General features: G+C 47.7%; 3 protein-coding genes across 4 annotated transcripts in view; 2 read left to right on the top strand and 1 right to left on the bottom strand.

The window, feature by feature from the left end:
* Nucleotides 1-4153, top strand: part of NRBP1 (nuclear receptor binding protein 1) — a 13608-nt gene extending 9455 nt beyond the window's left edge. The window contains exons 11-18 of the mRNA XM_003787481.2: nucleotides 1444-1576; nucleotides 1754-1859; nucleotides 2004-2054; nucleotides 2438-2573; nucleotides 3038-3091; nucleotides 3181-3244; nucleotides 3466-3521; nucleotides 3603-4153. Of these exons, the coding sequence (XP_003787529.1) occupies nucleotides 1444-1576; nucleotides 1754-1859; nucleotides 2004-2054; nucleotides 2438-2573; nucleotides 3038-3091; nucleotides 3181-3244; nucleotides 3466-3521; nucleotides 3603-3707 (705 nt within the window). The 3' untranslated portion in view covers nucleotides 3708-4153. The remainder of the gene's footprint in view (nucleotides 1-1443; nucleotides 1577-1753; nucleotides 1860-2003; nucleotides 2055-2437; nucleotides 2574-3037; nucleotides 3092-3180; nucleotides 3245-3465; nucleotides 3522-3602) is intronic.
* Nucleotides 4154-4418: 265 nt separating this feature from the next.
* Nucleotides 4419-5705, top strand: KRTCAP3 (keratinocyte associated protein 3). The gene is made up of 5 exons (XM_012803751.2): nucleotides 4419-4636; nucleotides 4718-4777; nucleotides 4951-5157; nucleotides 5263-5397; nucleotides 5498-5705. Exons 1-5 carry the CDS (start codon nucleotides 4478-4480, stop codon nucleotides 5603-5605), a joined length of 669 nt encoding a protein of 222 aa, XP_012659205.1. The 5' UTR covers nucleotides 4419-4477; the 3' UTR covers nucleotides 5606-5705.
* Nucleotides 5706-6163: 458 nt separating this feature from the next.
* IFT172 (intraflagellar transport 172) overlaps nucleotides 6164-20131 on the bottom strand; it is a 47489-nt gene continuing 33521 nt past the window's right edge. Inside the window, exons 28-48 of one of the 2 annotated variants that reach the window (XR_002772670.1) lie at nucleotides 19870-20005; nucleotides 19668-19784; nucleotides 19189-19331; nucleotides 17792-17885; nucleotides 17582-17646; nucleotides 17269-17449; nucleotides 16618-16727; nucleotides 16369-16498; nucleotides 11134-11232; nucleotides 10854-10963; nucleotides 10660-10723; nucleotides 10454-10540; nucleotides 10057-10173; nucleotides 9104-9214; nucleotides 8789-8908; nucleotides 8156-8251; nucleotides 7894-7953; nucleotides 7710-7808; nucleotides 7311-7460; nucleotides 7035-7126; nucleotides 6164-6317 (exon numbers count right to left, since the gene is read on the bottom strand). Coding sequence is in view for 1 of the 2 variants with exons in the window: in XM_003787480.3 (XP_003787528.1) it covers nucleotides 6228-6317; nucleotides 7035-7126; nucleotides 7311-7464; nucleotides 7710-7808; nucleotides 7894-7953; nucleotides 8156-8251; nucleotides 8789-8908; nucleotides 9104-9214; nucleotides 10057-10173; nucleotides 10454-10540; nucleotides 10660-10723; nucleotides 10854-10963; nucleotides 11134-11232; nucleotides 16369-16498; nucleotides 16618-16727; nucleotides 17269-17449; nucleotides 17582-17646; nucleotides 17792-17885; nucleotides 19189-19331; nucleotides 19668-19784; nucleotides 19870-20005 (2275 nt within the window). In the remaining variant the exon portion in view is untranslated. Of the gene's footprint in view, nucleotides 6318-7034; nucleotides 7127-7310; nucleotides 7465-7709; nucleotides 7809-7893; nucleotides 7954-8155; nucleotides 8252-8788; nucleotides 8909-9103; nucleotides 9215-10056; nucleotides 10174-10453; nucleotides 10541-10659; nucleotides 10724-10853; nucleotides 10964-11133; nucleotides 11233-16368; nucleotides 16499-16617; nucleotides 16728-17268; nucleotides 17450-17581; nucleotides 17647-17791; nucleotides 17886-19188; nucleotides 19332-19667; nucleotides 19785-19869; nucleotides 20006-20131 lie in introns of both variants that reach the window. The other variant, XM_003787480.3, reaches the window with a different exon arrangement.

A 20131-nucleotide genomic window follows, 5' to 3' on the forward strand; every position in this document is an offset into this window, starting at 1 on the left:
AAAAAAAAAAATGGCCAGGTGTTGTGGCGGGCGCTTGTAGTCCCAGCTACTTGGGAGGCTGAGACAGGAGACTCGCTTAAGCCCAAGAGTTTGAGGTTGCTGTGAGCTGTGATGCTGTGGCACTCTACCGAGAGTGATATAGTGAAACTCATGTCACACACAAAAAAATTAGTCCGTTTGAATTAAATCAGTTACTTGAGATTTTTATATTTAAAGTAGCACTGTAAATTGACCACCCAAGGAATTGTAATAAACTGGTTAACATAAGGAACTAGGTCTGCTGTACTGATATGTACATGTGGTGCATGTCAAGTCTATGAAAATTAGGTCAACTTCAGGAGATGGTCATTGTAGGGACAAGGTCAGCTATGGTGGTTCTACTGTATATAGTTAGGGAAGGTCCCCTGAAATAATGAACTAAGACTTAAAGGGTATATCAGCAGAATCAGTAGATAGACTATAGGTAGTAGAGGCTAGATAGGAAGGTCTGCACAAGAACGGTTTGTAACTCTAATAATATTAGAGAAGTATAATAGGGAATAGGAGAGAAATGGAAGACTAGTGGAAAGTCTTGAAGGAGGTATAGAGTGAGTTTCTACTTCAACATTAGAGTGGGGTATTTAAGTGAAAGATCGGGTGTATGACCTTGTTGGCGTTTAAGACAAAGTAGGTAAGCAGGTTATTCTCATGGGACCATGGGAGTTAGAAAAGGAGGTGAAATGGTTATAAGAAGCATGGGAAATCCGGTGAATTTAAGATTATAGTGGGCAAAGGAAATTGCGATACTAGGCTTGGGAAATAAAAGAGATGTTGAATATTATTGATTGTAATTAAGTTCAGAAAAGAGAAGCTAAATTTGATGAAGATTGGAGAAGAAAGGCAGTGAGTAGACTGCCTCAATGGCAGAGAGGTAGACTATAAGGAGGAGGACACAGGTAAATATGAACATTAAAGAAAAAATAAAACTTAAGAGAAAAATTAAAACCAGAAAGATAGTGAATACTATCTTTCACATAGTACCTTATAGTTTTCAAGTTTTCAAACCCCTCAACAAGTGCTAATAGTGGCTTAGCGCCTGTGGCTCAAGCGGCTAAGGCACCAGCCACATAACACCTAAGGTGGCGGGTTCGAATCCCCAGCCCGGGCCTGCCAAACAACAATGATGGCTGCAACCAAAAAATGGCTGGGCGTTTTGGCGGGCGCCTGTGGTCCCAGCCACTTGGGAGGCCGAGGCAGGAGACTCGCTTGAGCCTAGGAGTTGGAGGTTGCTCTGAGCTGTGATGCCACGGCACTCTACCCAGGGGGATAGCTTGAGGCTCCGTCAAAAAAAACAAGAAAAAACAAGTGCAAATCCTCGTGCTAGGTAGAGTGAGAACTATAAAGGTGAATATAGTGGGGGGGCTTTGCCAGATGCCTATTCTACTTCCTTGTTCTCTTTTCTAGGAGTTTATTCAAAAGTGCCTGCAGTCTGAGCCAGCTCGCAGACCAACAGCCAGAGAACTTCTATTCCACCCAGCACTGTTTGAAGTACCCTCACTCAAACTTCTTGCTGCCCACTGCATTGTGGGACACCAGCGTAAGTCTCCTTGGCCCTGCTAGGAATTTTCTTCCAGTTTGGGGGTCTTAGAATTCTCAACAGCATGCTCTTTCCTCTTCTGCTTGCAAGGGGATTTTTTACCTCTTTGCCTCTGTGCTTTCTATGACATTAACCTGCCTATCCCTCCATGACATGCCACTCCATCATGCCTTCCAGACATGATCCCAGAAAATGCTCTGGAGGAGATCACCAAAAACATGGATACCAGTGCTGTTCTGGCTGAAATCCCTGCAGGACCAGGAAGAGAACCGGTTCAGACTTTGTGAGTAACTGAGAGGGTTTGAAAGGGACATATTGGTCACTATCACCCTGAGGCTCTGTATGCTGTCCATTCCCTGGGAATGGTTGAATGTCCTATTTTGCTTGTTTCCTTCCTTCCATCTTCTTTCTCCCTTTTTTTCTCTAGGTACTCGCAGTCACCAGCTCTGGAATTAGATAAATTCCTAGAAGATGTCAGGTAAGAGTGGAGTGAGAAGCAAGCTTTCTTTAGAAAGTAGGGGTGTGTTGGCTCAGTGCCTATGGCTCAAGTGGCTAAGGCGCCAGCCACATACACCTAAGGTGGTGGGTTCGAATCCAGCCCAGGCCCGCCAAACAACAATGACGGCTGCAACCAAAAAATAGCCGGGCGTTGTGGTGGGCACCTGTGGTCCCAGCTGCTTGGGAGGCAGAGGTAGGAGACTAGCTTGAGCCCAGGAGTTGGAGGTTGTTGTGAGCTGTGATGTCATGGCACTCTACCCAGGGGGACAGCTTGAGGCTCTGTCTCAAAAAAAAAAAAGAAAGTAGGGATGTGTGTCTTAAGGCATCATAGAGCCCATGTGACCTGTCTTCATCTCCTTCCAGGAATGGCATCTACCCTTTGACAGCCTTTGGGCTACCTCGGCCCCAGCAGCCACAACAGGAGGAGGTGACATCACCTGTTGTGCCCCCCTCTGTTAAGACTCCAACACCTGAACCAGCTGAAGTGGAGACCCGCAAGGTGGGGGCTATGGGGTTGTAGATGTCTCTGTAGCCAATAGTGGGAGGGAGAAAGGACATCTCAAATAAGGTTTTGTTCTTTAAAGAATGCATTTTATGGGTGGCACCTGTGCTCAGTGGGTAGGGTGCCAGCCCCATATACTGTGTGTGGTGGGTTCAAACCCAGCCGCGGCCAAACTGCAAAAAAAAAAAAAAAATATATAGGTGTTGTGGCGGGTACCTGTAGTCCCAGCTACTCGGGAGGCTGAGGCAAGACAATTGCCTAAGCCCAGGAGTTGGAGGTTGCTGTGAGCTGTGTGATACCTCAGCACTCTACCAAAGGCAATAAAGTAAGACTGTCTCTGTAAAAAAAAAAAAAAAAAAGAATGCATTTTCTGCTTTGTGGCAGCTATGTTCTGTGGGCTGGAAAGGCTTCCAGGTTATTGGTCTGTAGTTCTAGTGACCCTGTCTGACCTTTCTCCCTAGGTGGTACTGATGCAGTGCAACATTGAATCAGTGGAGGAGGGAGTCAAGCACCACGTAAGGATCAGGGCCAGGGCTGCATGGGGCTGGTTGGCCGGAAGGTGGGGAAAAGAGGAGCCTCATTTTATGAATGTCCTATTCTCCAGCTGACGCTTCTGCTGAAGCTGGAGGACAAACTGAACCGGCACCTGAGCTGTGACCTGATGCCAAGTGAGTCTCTCCTTTCCCTCAGAGGATGGAGAGTCTGAGTCTTATCTCTGAGGGACATATTCAGGGATGGGGAAGGTGACAAAGGCAGGAACACAGTGACTCACCTAGAATGACTGTCAGCCTCTGAAATTGGTGGGAGTTGCCGGATTAGTGCTATTTGAAGGGTGTTGCCGGACTGGTGCTTCATTCCCATAGTATATTTACTCCTCTCTCTTTGTCAGATGAGAACATCCCGGAGTTGGCAGCTGAGCTGGTGCAGCTGGGCTTCATTAGTGAGGTGAGGTTGCCGCCGCCTTCTGCCCTGGCTGCCTCCATGCTGTGTTGTCTCAGCCCATCTCACTGAGCTCTTCTTCCCCAGGCTGACCAGAGCCGGCTGACTTCTCTGCTAGAGGAGACCCTGAACAAGTTCAATTTTGCCAGGAACAATACCCTCAATTCAGCCGCTGTCACTGTCTCCTCTTAGAGCTCACTTGGATCAGGCCCCTCTCTGAGCTGTGGCTGTCGCTGGACACGCTACAGTCCTCCTGTCCTTTCCCCCCCAGTCAGTATTACCCTGTGAAGCCCCTTCTCTCCTTTATTATTCAGGAGGGATTGGGGGCTCCCTGGTTCTGAGCATCATCCTCCCCTCCCCTTTCTCTTCCTCCCCTCTGCACTTTGTTTACTTGTTTTGCACAGAAGTGGGCCTGGGCCTTCTCAGCAGCCGCCTTCTAGTTGGGGGCTAGTAGCTGATCTGCTGGCTCCCGCCCAGCCTGTGTGGAAAGGAGGCCCACGAGCACTGGGGGAGCTGAATTCTACAATCCCGCTGGGCGGCCGGGGCGGGAGAGAAAGGTGGTGCTGCAGTGGTGGCCCTAGGGGGCCATTCGATTCGCCTCAGTTGCTGCTGTAATAAAAGTCTACTTTTTGCTAAAACCGTCGTTTGCGTGTATGTGCGCCTTCCCCGCTAGGGGGCGCGGGCTGGGCGCCTGCGACGGGAGGAGGGATGTCCAGGTAGCGCTGGGCGGGACGGCCGCGGGGCGGGGCCAGGCCCAGGTGGAGCTGCCCTGCGGCTGCGGCGCAGCGGGAAGCAATGAGGTGCCGCGGTCTCTGCGCGTTCGGTAACTTCCGGGTCCTTCTCACTCTGCGACCACCCTCAGGCCTTGACGCTCCTGGGGGGAGCATCCCTCCCCTCCCTACTCAGGCCTGCACCCCATCACCCTGTGCTTTGCAGACGCTGCGCGGGGGCCCCGACGCCTGATGAGCGTGGGCCTTGCGCTGATCTTGGTGGGCCACGTGAACCTGCTGCTGGGGGCCGTGCTGCACGGCACCGTCCTGAGGCACGTGGCCAACCCCCGAGGCGCTGTCACACCGGAGTACACCACGGCCAATGTCATCTCCGTTGGCTCGGGGCTGCTGGTGAGCGGCAGGGTGGGGGTGGGGCTCAGGTTCCGGCGTACTTAAGAGCCCAGCGGGCCAAAGGCTTTGTGTTTTCAACAGAGTGTTTCCGTGGGCCTTGTGGCCCTCCTGGCATCCAGGAACCTTCTTCGCCCACCACTGGTGAGAGGGGACTTCCGGAGCTTGCAGGGAGGCGACCTTCAGTCAGGGAAATGGGGTCTGACTGAGCTTGGTCAGTGGACTGGGAAGAGCCTCAAATAGAGAAACAGGGGTGTCTAGTCATTGGGAGAGTTAGCCAGACCCGGGCTGATCAGCCGATCTCTTGTCCCTGCCAGCACTGGGCCCTACTGGCACTAGCTCTGGTGAACCTACTCTTGTCCACTGCCTGCTCTCTGGGCCTTCTCCTTGCTGTGTCGCTCACTGTGGCCAACGGTGGCCGCCGTCTTATCGCTGACTGCCACCCAGGACTGCTGGATCCTTTGGTACCACTGGACCAGGGGCCTGGACACACTGACTGCTCCTTTGATCCGACAAGAATCTATGTAAGCACATTCTCTTTCTTCTTCCCATCCACAAAGCCCTTTTGTTTCCCCTATTTGCACACCCCTGCTCCACTCCCTCAGTCCCTGTCCTTTCTTGCTTTTTAGGAAACAGCCTTGGCTCTCTGGATCCCTTCTTTGCTCATGTCCGCAGGGGAGGCTGCTCTGTCTGGTTACTGTTGTGTGGCTGCACTCACCCTACGTGGAGTTGGGCCCTGCAGGAAGGAAGGGCTTCAGGGACAGGTAAGGAAGAAGAACTGTAAGGGTTGATTCAACACAGGTTGGCTGTGTCAAAAAGATGCTGATCTTTAGGGATAGGGTGTCTAACTCCCTTCTTCTGCAGCTGGAGGAACTGCTAGAACTTGAACCTCCTAAATGTAAAAAGCAGGAAAATGAGCAGCTACTAGATCAAAATCGAGAAATCCAAGTACAACAGAAAAGTTGGGTTTAAAACAGGTAATGGGGTCAGGAGGGTGGTGGCCTGGGTAACAGTGGAGGCAGGGAAGTGCTCTTAAAGCTGGGTATAGGCTAGGGGCTGCGCCTGTGGCTCAGTGGGTAGGGCACCAGCCCCAGCCAAACTGCAACAAAAAAATAGCTGGGCATTATGGCAGGCGCTTATAGTCCCAGTTACTTGGGAGGCTGAGGCAAGAGAATTGCCTAAGCCCAGGAGTTGGAGGTTGCTGTGAGCTGTGATGCCACAGCACTCTACTGAGGGCGATAAAGTTAGACTCTGTCTCTAAAAAAAAACAAACAAAAAAAACTGGATCTAGGTCTGCTATGCTGCTTCTCTTCTGACCCCAGATGGTTCTCCCTCTATCAAGCAGGTGCTGTTCCACAGCTGTGTCCACAAGGCTTTTCATGAAGCAAGGGGCACTGACATTGGGATGATATAAACAACTGCAATAAAAATTTTCTTTCTTCTTCTTGATTAAGATTTATGATTATTTTGGGGTAGAAAAGGGCACTGTGTCGGTATTAGGGCTAACTCTAACAAGAGAACACAGTGGTCTCAATTACTTATAAAACTTTATTGAGAGGTCCTCATTAAAGGGGCTCCTCCTAAGCTCCACCAGTTACTGAAAAGAAAAGCTGGTGCTGGGGAGTCCTCCACACCACTGACTGATGAATTTCAGCACATCCTGGCACACTGGGCTGTGGGAAGTCTGTGAGCAAATGGAAGGAATATGACAAGAACTCCTTAGTGCTGAGAAAACATTCCTGATTCAAAGAAAACCAGAGGCTGGACACGGTGGGTCATGCTTATAATCCTAGCACTCTAGAAGACTAAGGTGGGTGAATTGCCTGAGCTCAGGAGTTTGACACCAGCCTGAGCAACAGCGAGACCCCATCTCTACTAGAAAAAAAAATAGTGGGGCTACTTAGGAGGCTGAGCCCAAGAGTTTGAGGTTGCTGTGAGCTATGGGACACAGCAGCATGCTACCCAGAGCGAAAGAATAAGACTTTGTCTCAGGCTCGGCACCCATACCACAGTGGTTACAGCACCAGCCACATACACCAAGGGAGCTGGGTTTGAACCCAGCCCAAGCCAGCTAAACGACAATGACAACTGCAACAAAAAATAGTCCGGTGTTGTGTTGGGCACCTGTAGTCCCAGCTACCTGGGAGGCTGAGGCAAGAGAATCGCTTAAGCCCCAGAGTTTGAGGTTGCTGTGAGCTGTGATGTTATGGCACTCTACCAAGGGCGACATAGTGAGACTGTCTCAAAAACCAAACCAAACCCAAATTAGCTCCATGATAGTGTTACAGGGAGCAGGGTTTAGGGTCTTCAATGCCTTCTTAATAATCCCACCCACACTTCTAGTGGTCTTTTTTCTAGTGCTGTTCTCTCTGCCCTCATTCTTCAAGTTCCCCTCTCTAACCTTGATGGCCATAAGGAATTTATTCCAGTTATCCTTGTTGGCAGCTTTCCCTGGCCGCTTAAATTCAATTTTGTTCCTCAAAATGGGGTATCCTGTGGGTGCAAGAAAAAAAGATGAACTAGGATTTGAGGGAGATTGAGAAGAGAAAAATAAAGAGTAACTTGGAGTTAGAAAGTAGCATTGTCTTGTCTTTTGCACCCCTTACTGAACTGTAGTAATAAAAAGCTTAGTGATCCTACTTCTTCCTACCTACCACACAGGATATGGGGTTTGCACCTGTAATGAGGCAGGGCAGGGCCCTGACTCCAGTGCTTGCTGCCACCAAGGAGGCCTCATAGGCACCACGTTCATCACGAGGCAGAACCTGCTCCAGCCGCTGGTCCATTGAGACTGTGAGCACCCAGTCTCGAACTTCTTCTCTCTGAGCTTCCTAAAAAACAGACAGCAGCAGTTTCACACAGAGCAGGTGGAGGTAGCAAGGAGGAGATGTGCTAAGCCCTCATCCTATATACCAGCTTTCAGCCATAAATGATCCTCTTGGACTGGAGGATACAGTCACAGCCTTATGTTTCTACTCTGCTTATGCTTTCACTGAAGGAACAGTGAGGGCTGAAGTCCTTCCCCAAATGGCACTCACTAGTGAGGCCTTCTTCTTTTCCAACCCTGAGCTCTTACCGGTACATGCTGCTTGGCTGGGAGTGGCACTTCAAAGGGAATGTCTGTATCCTGAAAATCAGAGTGATCAAGGGCATCCAGAGTCCCTTCTTCAATTGCCTGTAATACAGTGGATATCTTTGAGATAAGCAAAGCTCATGACAGGCAAAACCTTCCAACCTCTAGATACAGCTTCCCTACTCACATCAGTTAGATCCAAAAAGCGATTGAGGAAGATGAATGCCATATTTTCCCAGCCAACTGCCTGCAGTACGGAAAAGTTGAAAACAAGCTGGGCTTGGATCTTTGATATGCAGGGAGGAAGATCCAGCAATATACAGGAGGCCTATCTCCTCCATAACATCAGCCCCATGCTCAGCTTTTTCCCACCTGAACAGAAGGCATATTGCCTATATTTTGCCTTTGATTTCCTCTCTTCAGCCCCACCCTTTCTTGTCCCAGCTTACTTTGGCAGCAATGCCTGCTTCATAGAAGGCCTTGTCTGCAGGTAGTAGCTGGGTGTGACGCAAGAGAGACACAGAAAGCTTGGCAGCCACAGTTTCCTATGGATTAAAGCATTATGATCATGGTATTATAGTGACTGGCTACCAGACCAATGATTCTGGAACTAAGGCAGCCACAGAACTAGAAAACCAACAATCATTATTAAACTGCTCTGGATCGCAAGCCATTTTTGGTTTTAGTTTTTTTTCATCTGCACAAGAGTCCTGTGCCTAGATTCTTGCTAAGGTTCTTCCCATTTCTAGAATTCTATCATCCAAGAATATGAAATAAATACATAGTAAACAATCACAAAAAAGCCAAAGGTATGTGTATAAGAGGTGAATAAAGAAACTGGGATTTTAATATTTAAACATAATGAGGCTGGAGCTGTATGGGCACAAAGCTGTAAGAAGGTCAAAGCACTATAAGAAGAAAACTATCTGAGCAAGGGTTAAATATTTGAACAGAAGAGAAGCTAAAAGAGAAGTGGGGAGGTTCAAGAGCCCAAGACTGAGAATGCAGAACTTGAATGCATCTGGCTTCATGCATCTACAGATGCATCTGTGTGACTGGGGGCTCCACCCCTCTCATCTCACCAGTTGTTTGATGCTCTGGGCTGCGGAGCGAGTGGCATAGTAATGAGCTATCAGCAGCATTGTCTCAAACTCCTCATGGGCTGGAGAGTTTGCCTCACTGGACTTCACCAGGTTTTCACACTAGAGAAGGAAGACAGCAAAGCCTGGCTCAGGGCTCAGAGGAGTGCCATGGCCATACAGTGAGTGGTCACTGAGGACCACTTGGACAGAGGAAGGTAAAATACATCTGAAGACAAAGGTTTAGGTGAAAGAAGAAACCAGGACAAAGAAAGGCAGAGTAGCCCTTTCACTCTGTTGTTGACTCAACTTCCTCACCAGGTTGAAGAGGACATCTCGAAGATCAGCCCAGCTATGATAGGCCTCAGCATTGTTGGTCCCGGGGGAGCTCACCATGTCAGCAAAGATCCTCTTGTAGATATTGAAGTTCTAGGGTAGAGGGGAGAGAGTATCTGAGTGAGGATATAACTAGAAGACAAAGTCAGAAGAAATGGGGCCAAAGGGAGGAGGAGCTAGAGGGCAGCGATGGAGAAAATGTTGACTTTTTAGGGAAGACAAAGGAGTAAGACAATTATTTCTTATTAGCTGATATTCTGTGTGTGTGCGCAAGTGTACAAGTGTGAATGCAGAATCACAATGTTAATGAGACTAGTATCTCAGACAGCTGTGATTCGCAGGTAGGGCAGCAGGATTATTCTCTGGAGGAAGGTTTTTTTTTTTTTTTTTGAGACAGAGCCTCAAGCTGTCCCCCTGGGTAGAGTGCAATGGCATCACAGCTCACAGCAACCTCCAACTCCTGGCTCAAGCGAGTCTCTTGCCTCTGCCTCCCAAGTAGCTGGGACCACAGGCACCCGCCATAACGCCTGACTCTTTTTTGGTTGCAGCCGTCATTGTTTTGGCAGCCCGGGCTGGATTCGAACCCGCCACCTTAGGTGTATGTGGCTAGGGCCTTAGCCACTTGAGCCACAGGTGCCGAGCCACTCTGGAGGAAGTTAATAAAGGCCCTAGAGCTGTGTGCAGGACTCACTGCTGAAGGACAGGTCCCAGTGTGTTAGCTAAGAGGATGGGGAGCACCTCATGTGTTTCTTACAAAGGGAATTCTCCAGAAAGGACGTACATTTCTCAAGAGACTGAATGGGGACTCTGGGCATGATGATGTTCATTAAAGATAGAATCTTTTGAGAAGATAGTTCCTAAGGGGAAAGATGTTTCTTGAGGAGAAAGAAAGAATTTTCTTGTGGAATCATTCACTCCAAGGAGAAGACTGGTACCTGTGGGTTAGCAGGGGCTCCATGTTGCACATACAGGGCCAGTGCCTGGGCAAAGCCACCCTCCCGGATCAGGTGAGTTGCATACAAAGCCACATACTTGTGCAGAATCTTGTAGTTCTGTCCGAGGGTGGGGGGAAAGCATGGGTAAGGTTCGGATCAGCAGGACCAAACAGTGAGTACAGAGTGATGACTTGAGGCTATGGATTTGTTTAGGAGTCAGAGGGCAAGCGCAAACCTCTGACCTCAAGTTCAGAGTATGGAAGGCTGAGCTCTCTGATGTTCAATAGGGATCTTTGGGATTTGGGCTTTGTTGGAGGTAAGACAGGTGCAACACTGAGGCAGGTGGGGGAAATCAAGAAAAAATGTAAAGAGCTGGGAGTAGAAAGAAGAGCAGTACCTGCTTGGTAGCAGTTTCAATGCACTTGTCCCACTGGCCCTGCTCCACATACAGGTCCAAAGCAGCTACCACATCCACACCCACCAGCTATGGGTCAATGGAAAAGACAGTTACATGAGGACAGAGACGACACGAGGGAGAAAAGAAAAAGAGAATCTCTTGGGCCTCTCCCAGCATTCTACCCAGGTTAACTCTAGAAGTCTCACCGAGTCCACTTTGCCCTGGTTCTTGAGGAACTCTTTATAATGCTGGTCCACATAGTCTTCATACCTGTTAGATGTACAGAGAGCTCGGCCTTCACAGTCACAAGATGTCATACCCTCCCCATAAGTACTTTCTCTCAGTCTTCACAAAAGGAAGTAAAAGAGCATTTCCCAGTGAGAAGGGATCATGAGTTTACCGAGGATCTAACTCCTTGGCCACACGCTTGGCTTTGTTCCACTCCTCACCCTCAATGAAAGCATCGATTGCTTCCTTGACAAGGTCCAGGTTCAGATAAAGCTCTGCAGCCTGCATGATGGGAAATCAGAGTGGAGACCACCTTTCCCCTCAGCTCCCAGTTTGGTAAGCCTCCATTTTCCGAGAACTGCCTGCCCACCTCACACACCTTTCTGGGTAGATGTCTCCATTGCACCCACCTCTATGGATTTATTTCTGTTCAGTCCCAGCACTCTACTTACTGCACTGTGCTTTCCAATTCCAATCAACTGAGGTCCTACGGCCCGAACTACTTCCAGACTGCGTTGGGGAGGCAGAAACTTGATAGCGAGCTCAGCTGCCTTCATGGGTGAACAAAAGACGGGAATGGGTAGGAAAGACAAACACCACTAGGGGTTTTAAGCCTGACCCATTTCATACATTTTCCCTTCTAAGTCACTAACTTTCTTGTGCTCTCCTTTACCTTCTATACTCCTGGGGAAACCCTGGCTCATGATCCACAATCCTTTAAAAGACCATCAGTGACCTATCTGTTCCTCTCAGCACATTGTAACTCTTCAGACACCTTCTTTGCTATGTTAGGTCACTGCATTTTGTCCTGACACCTCTGACAAATTTGTCTTTCAAGTTCTTTGTCACAAATAGAATCTTGGTAGCATAATATAGAAAAAGAACTTCTAAAATGAAAAGTTTAGCTAGGCATCCATAGCACAGTAGTTATGGTGCCAGTCACATACACTGAGGGTGGTGGGGGTGAACCTGGCCTGGGCCAGCTAGACAATAATGATAGCTGCAACAAATAATAGCCGAGCATTGTGGCAGGCACCTGTAGCCCTGGGTACTTGGGAGGCTGAGGCAAGAGAATCACTTAAGCCCAAGAGTTGGAGGTTGCTGTGAGCTGTAACGCCACTGCACTCTACCAAGGGCGACAAAGTGAGACTCTGTCTCAAAAACAAAATAAATAAATAAATAAATAAATAAAAATAAAAAGTCCGAGACATTCTACAACTATTTGGGCTTTTATGAGCCCAGCTTCTTCATCCATACACACTAGATTTCAAAGACTTAGTACAAAATAAATGAAAAATCTCAGTAATATATGAGTATATTAAGAAATGACAACATTTTAGACATACTGGGTTAAATAAATACAATTATTTTCATCTGTTTCTTTTTCCTTTTATTTATTTTATTTATTTTTTTGAGTAAAGTGCTGTTGCGTCATAGCTCACAGCAACCTCCAACTCTGGGGTTCAAACAATCCTCTTGCCTCAGCTTTTCTTTCTTTCTTTCTATTTATTTATTTTTGAGACAGAGGCTCTCTTTGTTGCCCTTGGTAGAGTGCTTTGGTGTCACAGCTCACAGCTCACAGCAACCTCAAACTCTCGGGCTTAAGTGATTCTCTTGCCTCAGCCTCCCAAGTAGCTAGGACTATAGGCACTGCCACAATGCCCGGCTATTTTTTTGTTATAGTTGTCATTGTTGTTTGGCAGGCCCGGGCTGGGTTCAAAATCACCAGCCCAGATGTATGTGGCTGGTGCCCTAGCCTTTGAACTACAAGTGCTAAGCCCCCTTTTTCCTTTTTAAACAACAAGAAAATATATATTAAAAAACATGGTTACTAGAAAATTTAAATTCCATGTGTGGTTTGCATTATATTTCTAGTAGATAGTAACAGTCTAGATCAGCAGTTCTCAACCTGTGGGTTGCAACCCATAGGAACTGTATTAATGGCTGCGGCATTAGGAAGGTTGAGAACCACTGGTCTAGATAACTTTTAACCCTTAAAATTCAGAAATTCTACAAACCCAAGCATTTTTTCTTTTTTTTTTTTTTTTGAGACAGTCTTACTATGTTGCCCTTGGTAGAATGCTGTGGCATCATAGCTTACAGCAACCTCAAACTCCTAGACTCAAGCGATCCTACTACCTCAGTTGTTTTTATTTTTAGTAGAGACAGGGTCTCATTTTTGCTCAAGCTGGTCATGAGTTCAAACTATCCACCTGCCTTGGCCTCCCAGAGTGCTAGGATTACAAGTGTGAGCCATCGCGCCCAGCCGCCCTCTGTTTCTGTAGGTTTTGGATGACATTTAAGGCTAGGTAGAGTGGTTCACACCTGTAATCCTAGCTCTCTGGGAGGCTAAGAAAGGAGGATTCCTTGAGCTCAGGTGTCTGAGACCAGCCTGAGCAAGAGCAAGACCCTGTCTCCACTAAAAATAGAAAAGTTAGCTGGGTGTTATTATGCATGCTTGTAGTCTCAGCTTGGTGGGAGGCTGAGGCAGGAGTATCGCTGGAGCCCAGGAGTTTGAGAGACTCACAAAAAAAAAAAATTTAAATTAGGCGGCACTTGTGGCTCAATGGATAGGGCACTGACCCCATATACTGAGGGTGGCAGGTTCAAACCTGGCCTCGGCCAAACTGCAATAAAAAAATAGCCGGGCATTCTGGCGGGTGCCTGTAGTCCCAGCTACTCAGGAGACTGAGGCAAGAGAATTGCCTAAGCCCAAGAGCTAGAGGTTGCTGTGAGCTGTGACGCCACAGCACTCCACTAAGGGCAACAAAGTAAGACTCTGTCTCTACAAAAATAATAATAATATTTTTTTGAGACTGAGCCTCAAGCTGTCCCCCCTGGGTAGAGTGCCGTGGCATCACAGCTCACAGCAACCTCCAACCCCTGGGCTCAAGTGAGTCTCCTGCCTCAGCCTCCTAAGTAGCTGGGACCACAGGCTCCTGCCACAATGCCTGGCTATTTTTTGGTTGCAGCCGTCATTGTTGTTTGGCGGGCCCGGGCTGGATTCGAACCCACCACCTTAGGAGTATGTGGCTGGTGCCTTAGCCACTTGAGCCACAGGCACTGAGCCAATAATAATAATTTAAATGGGTAGATTGAGTAAGGCAGACTGTCCTCTCTAATGCAGACAGGCCTCCTCCAATCAGTTGAAGGCTGGAATAGAATAAAAAAGGCTGACCCTTCCCCAAGTGAGAGAGAATTCTTCCTGCCTACTTGCCTTAAAACCGGGACATTGGGCTCAGCTCCTGTGGCTCAAGCAGCTAAGGCACCAGCCACATACACCTAAGGTGGCGGGTTTGAATCCCGCCCAGGCCTGTCAAACAACGATGGCTGCAACCAAAAAATGGCTGGGCGTTGTGGCAGGCGCCTGTAATCCCAGCTACTTGGGAAGCTGAGGCAGGAGACTCGCTTGAGCCCAGGAGTTGGAGGTTGCTGTGAGCTGTGATGCCATAGCACTCTACCCAGGGGGATTGCTTGAGGCTCTGTCTCAAAAAAAAAAACCAAAAAAACCGAGACATTGGCTTTTTCCTGCCTTCAGAAACTCGAACTTAACCATTAGCTCTTCCTGGGTCTGAAGCCGGCTGGCCTTCACACAGGAACTACATGCCATTAATTCTAGGTTTCAAAGTTTGCTAACTCACGGGGCAGATCTGGGAAATTGCCTGTCTCTATAATTGCATGAGCTAATTCCTTTCTACTAACTTTCAACATACACACACATACATACGTATAGAGTCAATTTGTCACCTACTGATGGGGATACATTCTGAGAAATTTGCTGTTAGGCAATTTCATCACTGTGTGAACATCACAGAGTGCACTTACTCAACCCTAAAAGCACACCAAGGGTGTATGGTATAGCCCACTGCTCCTAGGCTACAAACCTGTACAGCAGGTTACTATACTGAATACTGTAGCACAATAAGTATTGGTGTATCTGAACACAGAAAAGGCAGTAGAGGCCGGGCATGGTGTCTCACTCCTATAATACTAGCACTCTGGGAGGCCGAGGTGGGTGGATAGGTGGAGCTCACAGGTTCAAGACCAGCCTGAGTAAAAAGCAAGACCCCATCTCTACTAAAAATAGAAAAACTTGGCTCGGCACCTGTGGCTTAAGCAGCTAACGCACCAGCCACATACACCTGAGCTGGTGGGTTTGAATCCAGCCCCGGTGCCAACAACAATGATGCTGCAACCAAAAAATAGCCAGGTGTTGTGGCAGGGGCCTGTAAGTCCCAGCCACTTGGGAAGCTAAGGCAGGAGAATCGCTTGAGCCCAGGAGTTGGAGGTTGCTGTGAGCTGTGATGCCACGGCACTCTTCCCAGGGCCACAGCTTCAGGCTCTGTTTAAAAAAAAAAAAAAATAGAAAAACTGAGGCAAGAGGATTGCTTGAGCCTAAGAGTTGGAGGTTGCTGTGAGCTATGATGTCACAGCACTCTACCTAGAGCGACAGCTTAAGACTGTCTCAAAAAAAAAAAAATAAGAAAGAAAAGGTGCAGTAGAAATATATTTAATCTTGTGGGACCACTGTTGTATATACAGTCACTGACAAAAACATCATTATGCAGTGTGTGACTATATATATATATATCCTTTTGGTTCTATTTCTCTAATACAGAAGGTCAGAATTAGTGCAACAGGTTAAGCTTGGTGGCTCTTGCCTATAATCTTAACACTTTGGGAGGCTGAGGTGGCAGGACCAGTAGAGGCCAGAGTTTGAGACTAGGCAATGTAGTAAGACCCTATCCTTACAAAAATTTTATTTAATTTTTTTGAGGCAGAGTCTTACTCTGTAGTCTTGGGTAGAGTGCTGTGGCACCATAGCTCACAGCAACCTCAAACCCTTGGGCTCAAGCAATCCTCTTGACTTTATCTCCTGAGTAGCTGGGACTACAGGTGTCTCCCATAACATCCAACTAGATTTTCTACTTTTAGCAGAGATGGGGTCTCACTCTTGCTCAGGCTGGTCTTGAACTCCAGAGCTCAGGCAATCTGCCTACCTTAGCCTCCCAGAGTGCCAGGATTACAGGCATGAGCCACTGTACCCAGCCACAAAAATTTAAAAAATCAATTGGTTATGATGGTGAATATCTATGTTCCTAGCTACTCAGGAGGCTGGGGTGGGAGGACTGCTTGAGCCTAGGCATTTAAGGCTGCTGTGAGCTATGATCATACTACTACAATCTAGCCTGGGCAACAAAATTAGCAAAACATACTGGGCTCATTTTATCTGCTGAAGGCTTCTTTTTAGGAACTGCTGGATAGAGGAGGAGTCCATGCTTTTATCATAGCCCTCATCTGGTTAGTTCCTGGGTTTGGAGTTGCCCTTCCAACTCCTGTCCAAGTCTTCCTTCCTTTTTCATAGACCCTTTCTGACCTCTCTAGCCTACAGAGATCTTACCACTCTGTGAACTCTAAGTCATACACTTTAGTCCTTACTTAGATACAGTATTAATTAATTGAACCATGGTTGGCCTAACTTCTCCTAACCTCTGGCTATCAGGGCTCTGGCTTAATAATTCTTTTATAACTTTTATAGCTTCTGGCTGTAGCGTCCAGCAGGCACTTAATAGATATCTCACTAAAAACAAAAGGACACAGGAGCAGAAGTATGTTTGAGAAGGCAAACTGGGTATGAATGGAGACTGGAGGAAGGAGGCCACAGACGGTCTGGCCAACACCCTCACCTTCATCCAACACTTCTCCACTAGGCTGCTGTTTCCAGAGTCCCACACTTTGAGGTAGCAGTCGACTGCACGGCTGTACTCTCCAGCCTGCTCCCACTGTCGAGCTTGTTCCACAAGTCCCTCCATACCCCTGTGGATATGAGAGTACCCATGACCAGGAATGGGGAAGAACAGCATGGAATCCTGTGCATATTTCATGAATCCCCACCAAGAACCCTGCCAACACTGCCTGGATTTCAGGCTTCATACCTGCCCCCCTTCTTGGTAGCTTCCCGCTCGTATTCTTCCTGCAGAGCCTCCAGCTGGCCAGGCACATAGTCCTTGCAGATCCGCAGAGCATCACTCCACAGTCCAGCCTCCTGCTCAGATTTTTTTTGTTTTTGTTTTTGCTTTTTTTTTGAGACAGAGCCTCAAGCTGAGCCCCTGGGTAGAATGCCATGGCTTCACTGCTCACAGCAACCTCCAACTCCTGGGCTCAAGCAAGTCTCCTGCCTCAGCCTCCCAAGTAGCTGAGACCACAGGCACCCGCCACAATGCCTGGCTATTTTTTGGTTGTAGCCATTACTGTTGTTTGGCGGGCCTGGGCTGGATTGGAACCCGCCACCTTAGGTGTATGTGGCTGGCGCCTTAGCCGCTTGAGCCACAGGCGCCAAGCCTCCTGCTCAGATTTTCAGGTTATCAGGAGAGAGCAGAGATAGCCACGAGAGCTCATTTTCTCCCAGGTACTCTAGCCCACTGATTCCTGGGTCCTTAAACCTGAGTTCTCTGTCCTCTTTCCTGTTCTTCCCTCTCCCCAGTGCTAATCTCCCTGATTTGTCTCAGTACTAGGGTCAGTGTGGCTTTCTCTGGACTCTTATACCCATTCACCCTCCCCTCATAGCGCTGAATCTAATGCTCCACCTTATAAAAATTGAGGGCGAGGCCTGGTTTCTGGGCCCGAAGCAGCAGCCCTTCTGCTTTTTGGAAGTCCTTCTCTTCCAAGGCTTCCCGGGCCTGTCCCACAAGCACTTCAGCAACACTGTCAGGATTATGGGCCTCCGCCACACGCTGAGCTGCCTCCCAGTCCTGGTTATGGACAAACCTGCCCCCAGACAGGGAAACAGGAAAGGCTGAATATAGAATTGAGCCTTCAATAGCAGGAGACAAACAGGCATGTCACTGACCAATGACTGAGAGGATAAGATTAATCTATGGAACTTATAAGGTAACTCACATGAGGACTGCTTCCTTGGGTTTACCAGCTCTGATGAATTCAGTTTCAGCCTCTTCGAATTTACCCTATACAGAGAGAAAGGCAACCATGCATGGTAAGAATGAGATCAGCATCAAAGGCAGCCATGTGATGGGAGGGTGAACACCTGGCAGCAGTGCTAGGGGATAGAACGGGAGGGCTCTGTGGTTGGGGTCCAAAGCACATTCATACCTCATCCTCCAGGTACATGGCATATCTGAGATGAATCTCAGGGGTTTTGTGCTTGAGGGCCAGCCGAGAGAGTTCAAAAGCAAATTCAAAGGAGCTGAAATGAAAGGTGCAAGTAAAGTTTGTCTACTTAATACTTTATAAGAAAAAAAGAGAAACTGAAGGAATGAGAAAATGAGAAAGGTCAAGGACTGAGGAGCAAAAAGGGAAAGATTTAAAGATAATAGCTAGTAAGTGACAGAAAAGCACTCTGGGAGGCAAAGGTGGATGGTTGAGCTCAAAAGTTCAAGACCAGCATGAGCAAAAGCAAGATCCCATCTCTACTAAAAAGAGAGAAACTAGCTGGACTTTGCCACAGATGCATGAAGTCTCAGCTACTTCAAAGGCTGAGTCAAGAGGATCACTTTAGTCCAGGAATGTGAGGTGTTGTGAACTAGGCTGACATCATGACCATGGAACTCTAGCCTGGATACTAAATAGAGTGAGCCTCTGTCCCCAAAAATAAAAAAAAGAAAATCTAAGGCCAGGCATGATGGCTCACATCTGTAATCCTAGCACTTTGGGAGGTCTACACAGGTGGACCGCCTGAGCTCACAGGTTTAAGACCAGCCTGAGCCAGAGTGAGACCTCTAAAAATAGCTTGGCGTTGTGGCAGGTGCCTGTAGTCCCAGCTACTTGGGAGGCTGAGGCAAGAGAATTGCTTGAGCCCAAGAGTTTGAGCTTACTGTAAGCTGTGATGCCACAGGTCTCTACCAAGGGTGACAAAATGACTCTGTCTAAAAAGAAAGAAAAAGAAAAAAGAAAATCTAATTTTGCATTTAATAGAATCACATTTCCATTACTCATCAGTTCTAGAAGTTACTGGGTTAATGCAGTCCTAGTGTCTTTAAAAATTGCTCACTCCTTTGGTGGTGTCTATAGCTCAGTGGGTAGGGTGCCAGCCACATTCCCTGAGGCTAGCAGGTTCGAACCTGGACTGGCCAGCTAAACAACAATGACAACTACAGCAAAAAAATAGCTGGGCATTGTGGCAGGTGCCTATAGTCCCAGCTACTAGGAAGGCTGAGGCAGGAGGATTGCTTAAGCCCAAGAGTTTGAGGTTGCTGTGACACCATAGCACTCTACCAAGGACAACAAAGTGAGCCTCTGTCTCAAAAAAAAAAGAAAAACAAATTGCTCACTCTCCACCCTTCTCCTTAGAGTAGCCAAAGATTAAACACCTGAGCCCCTAGGGAATAGGAGCAACATTGGTAATTTATTCTTGCCATTCTATCCATGTCTTTCAAAGGATCTCTTTGCACATTTCTTTATTCTTGCCTTTACTTAAACATCAATTTTCTTTCTCTATATAGGGTCCTTAGGTGGGGTGGGGCCAGTAGAGTAAAGGCTTAGGGTCTCACCAATTGTCAGCAGCATGGTCAATAGCAGCTTCCAGGAGTCCTAGCTTGTTAAGCAGTCTGACTGCAGCCTCTCCTCCCAGGCTCTTAGCCCACAGACAGGCCACATGTTTGTGGGCATTAGCTCCTCCATGAGCCTTGGCCACCTATAAAGCAAAGTCACTCAACATCTTCCAGTGCAGAGTTGCTCCTTTCTAATCTCAGACCACCCAACGTCATCTTTGACAAGGATCAGGAAAATGTTCTAAACTAACCGGAAGAGGGCTAAATTTCAGTGTCTTCAATCTTAAGACTGAAGTGCTTAGGGCCAAACCCTTAAAATTATAAGTAAAATTTTGTATATATTGATTTCAACATGTTTCTGGCAAAAGACATCTGGTCTTCATTACATTTTCAAAGATGCTATGGCCAGTTTAGAATTAGTCACTTGAAAGTGAGAAAGAGAGACAGATGATCCCCTCAGCATGCCCTGGACTCCTTACCCGGTAGGCATCTTCCCAAAGTCCACTGGAACAGTACATGTTCACTGTTGCCTTCCATTCCTGGGCCTCAAGGTAGTGATACTCAGCTTCCTGGAGCCGGCCTTCAGCCTCTAGCTCCTGCAGGAAGGTGGGTCAGGATGGAGAGACAGAGAGAAGGAGCCTGGTTGGGGAAGATATGGGCAGGGTCAGGAAAGGGGCTTACCTTGCCCAGATGCAGATGGGTGTCACTGAGTAGATCTGGGTGGTGCTTCCCTACCAGGCGGATCATATCATCATACAACTTGTGCTTTTTGAACATAGTGATGGCAAGGTCAGGCTCTTCTACTGTCACATATAGTCTAGGAATAGGAGATATACATGGGGTTTCCTAGACCCCAGATCCCTGCTGTCACTGCCTTCTAGGCAGATGGTACACATCCTCAGACTCCACCCCCTTTCCAGCCCTCAAGCCACATCTTTTTTTT

Source organism: Otolemur garnettii, unplaced genomic scaffold (genome assembly GCF_000181295.1).
Source record: "Otolemur garnettii isolate 467f Iridium unplaced genomic scaffold, OtoGar3 scaffold00022, whole genome shotgun sequence".
NCBI classification, from domain to species: Eukaryota; Metazoa; Chordata; class Mammalia; order Primates; family Galagidae; genus Otolemur; species Otolemur garnettii.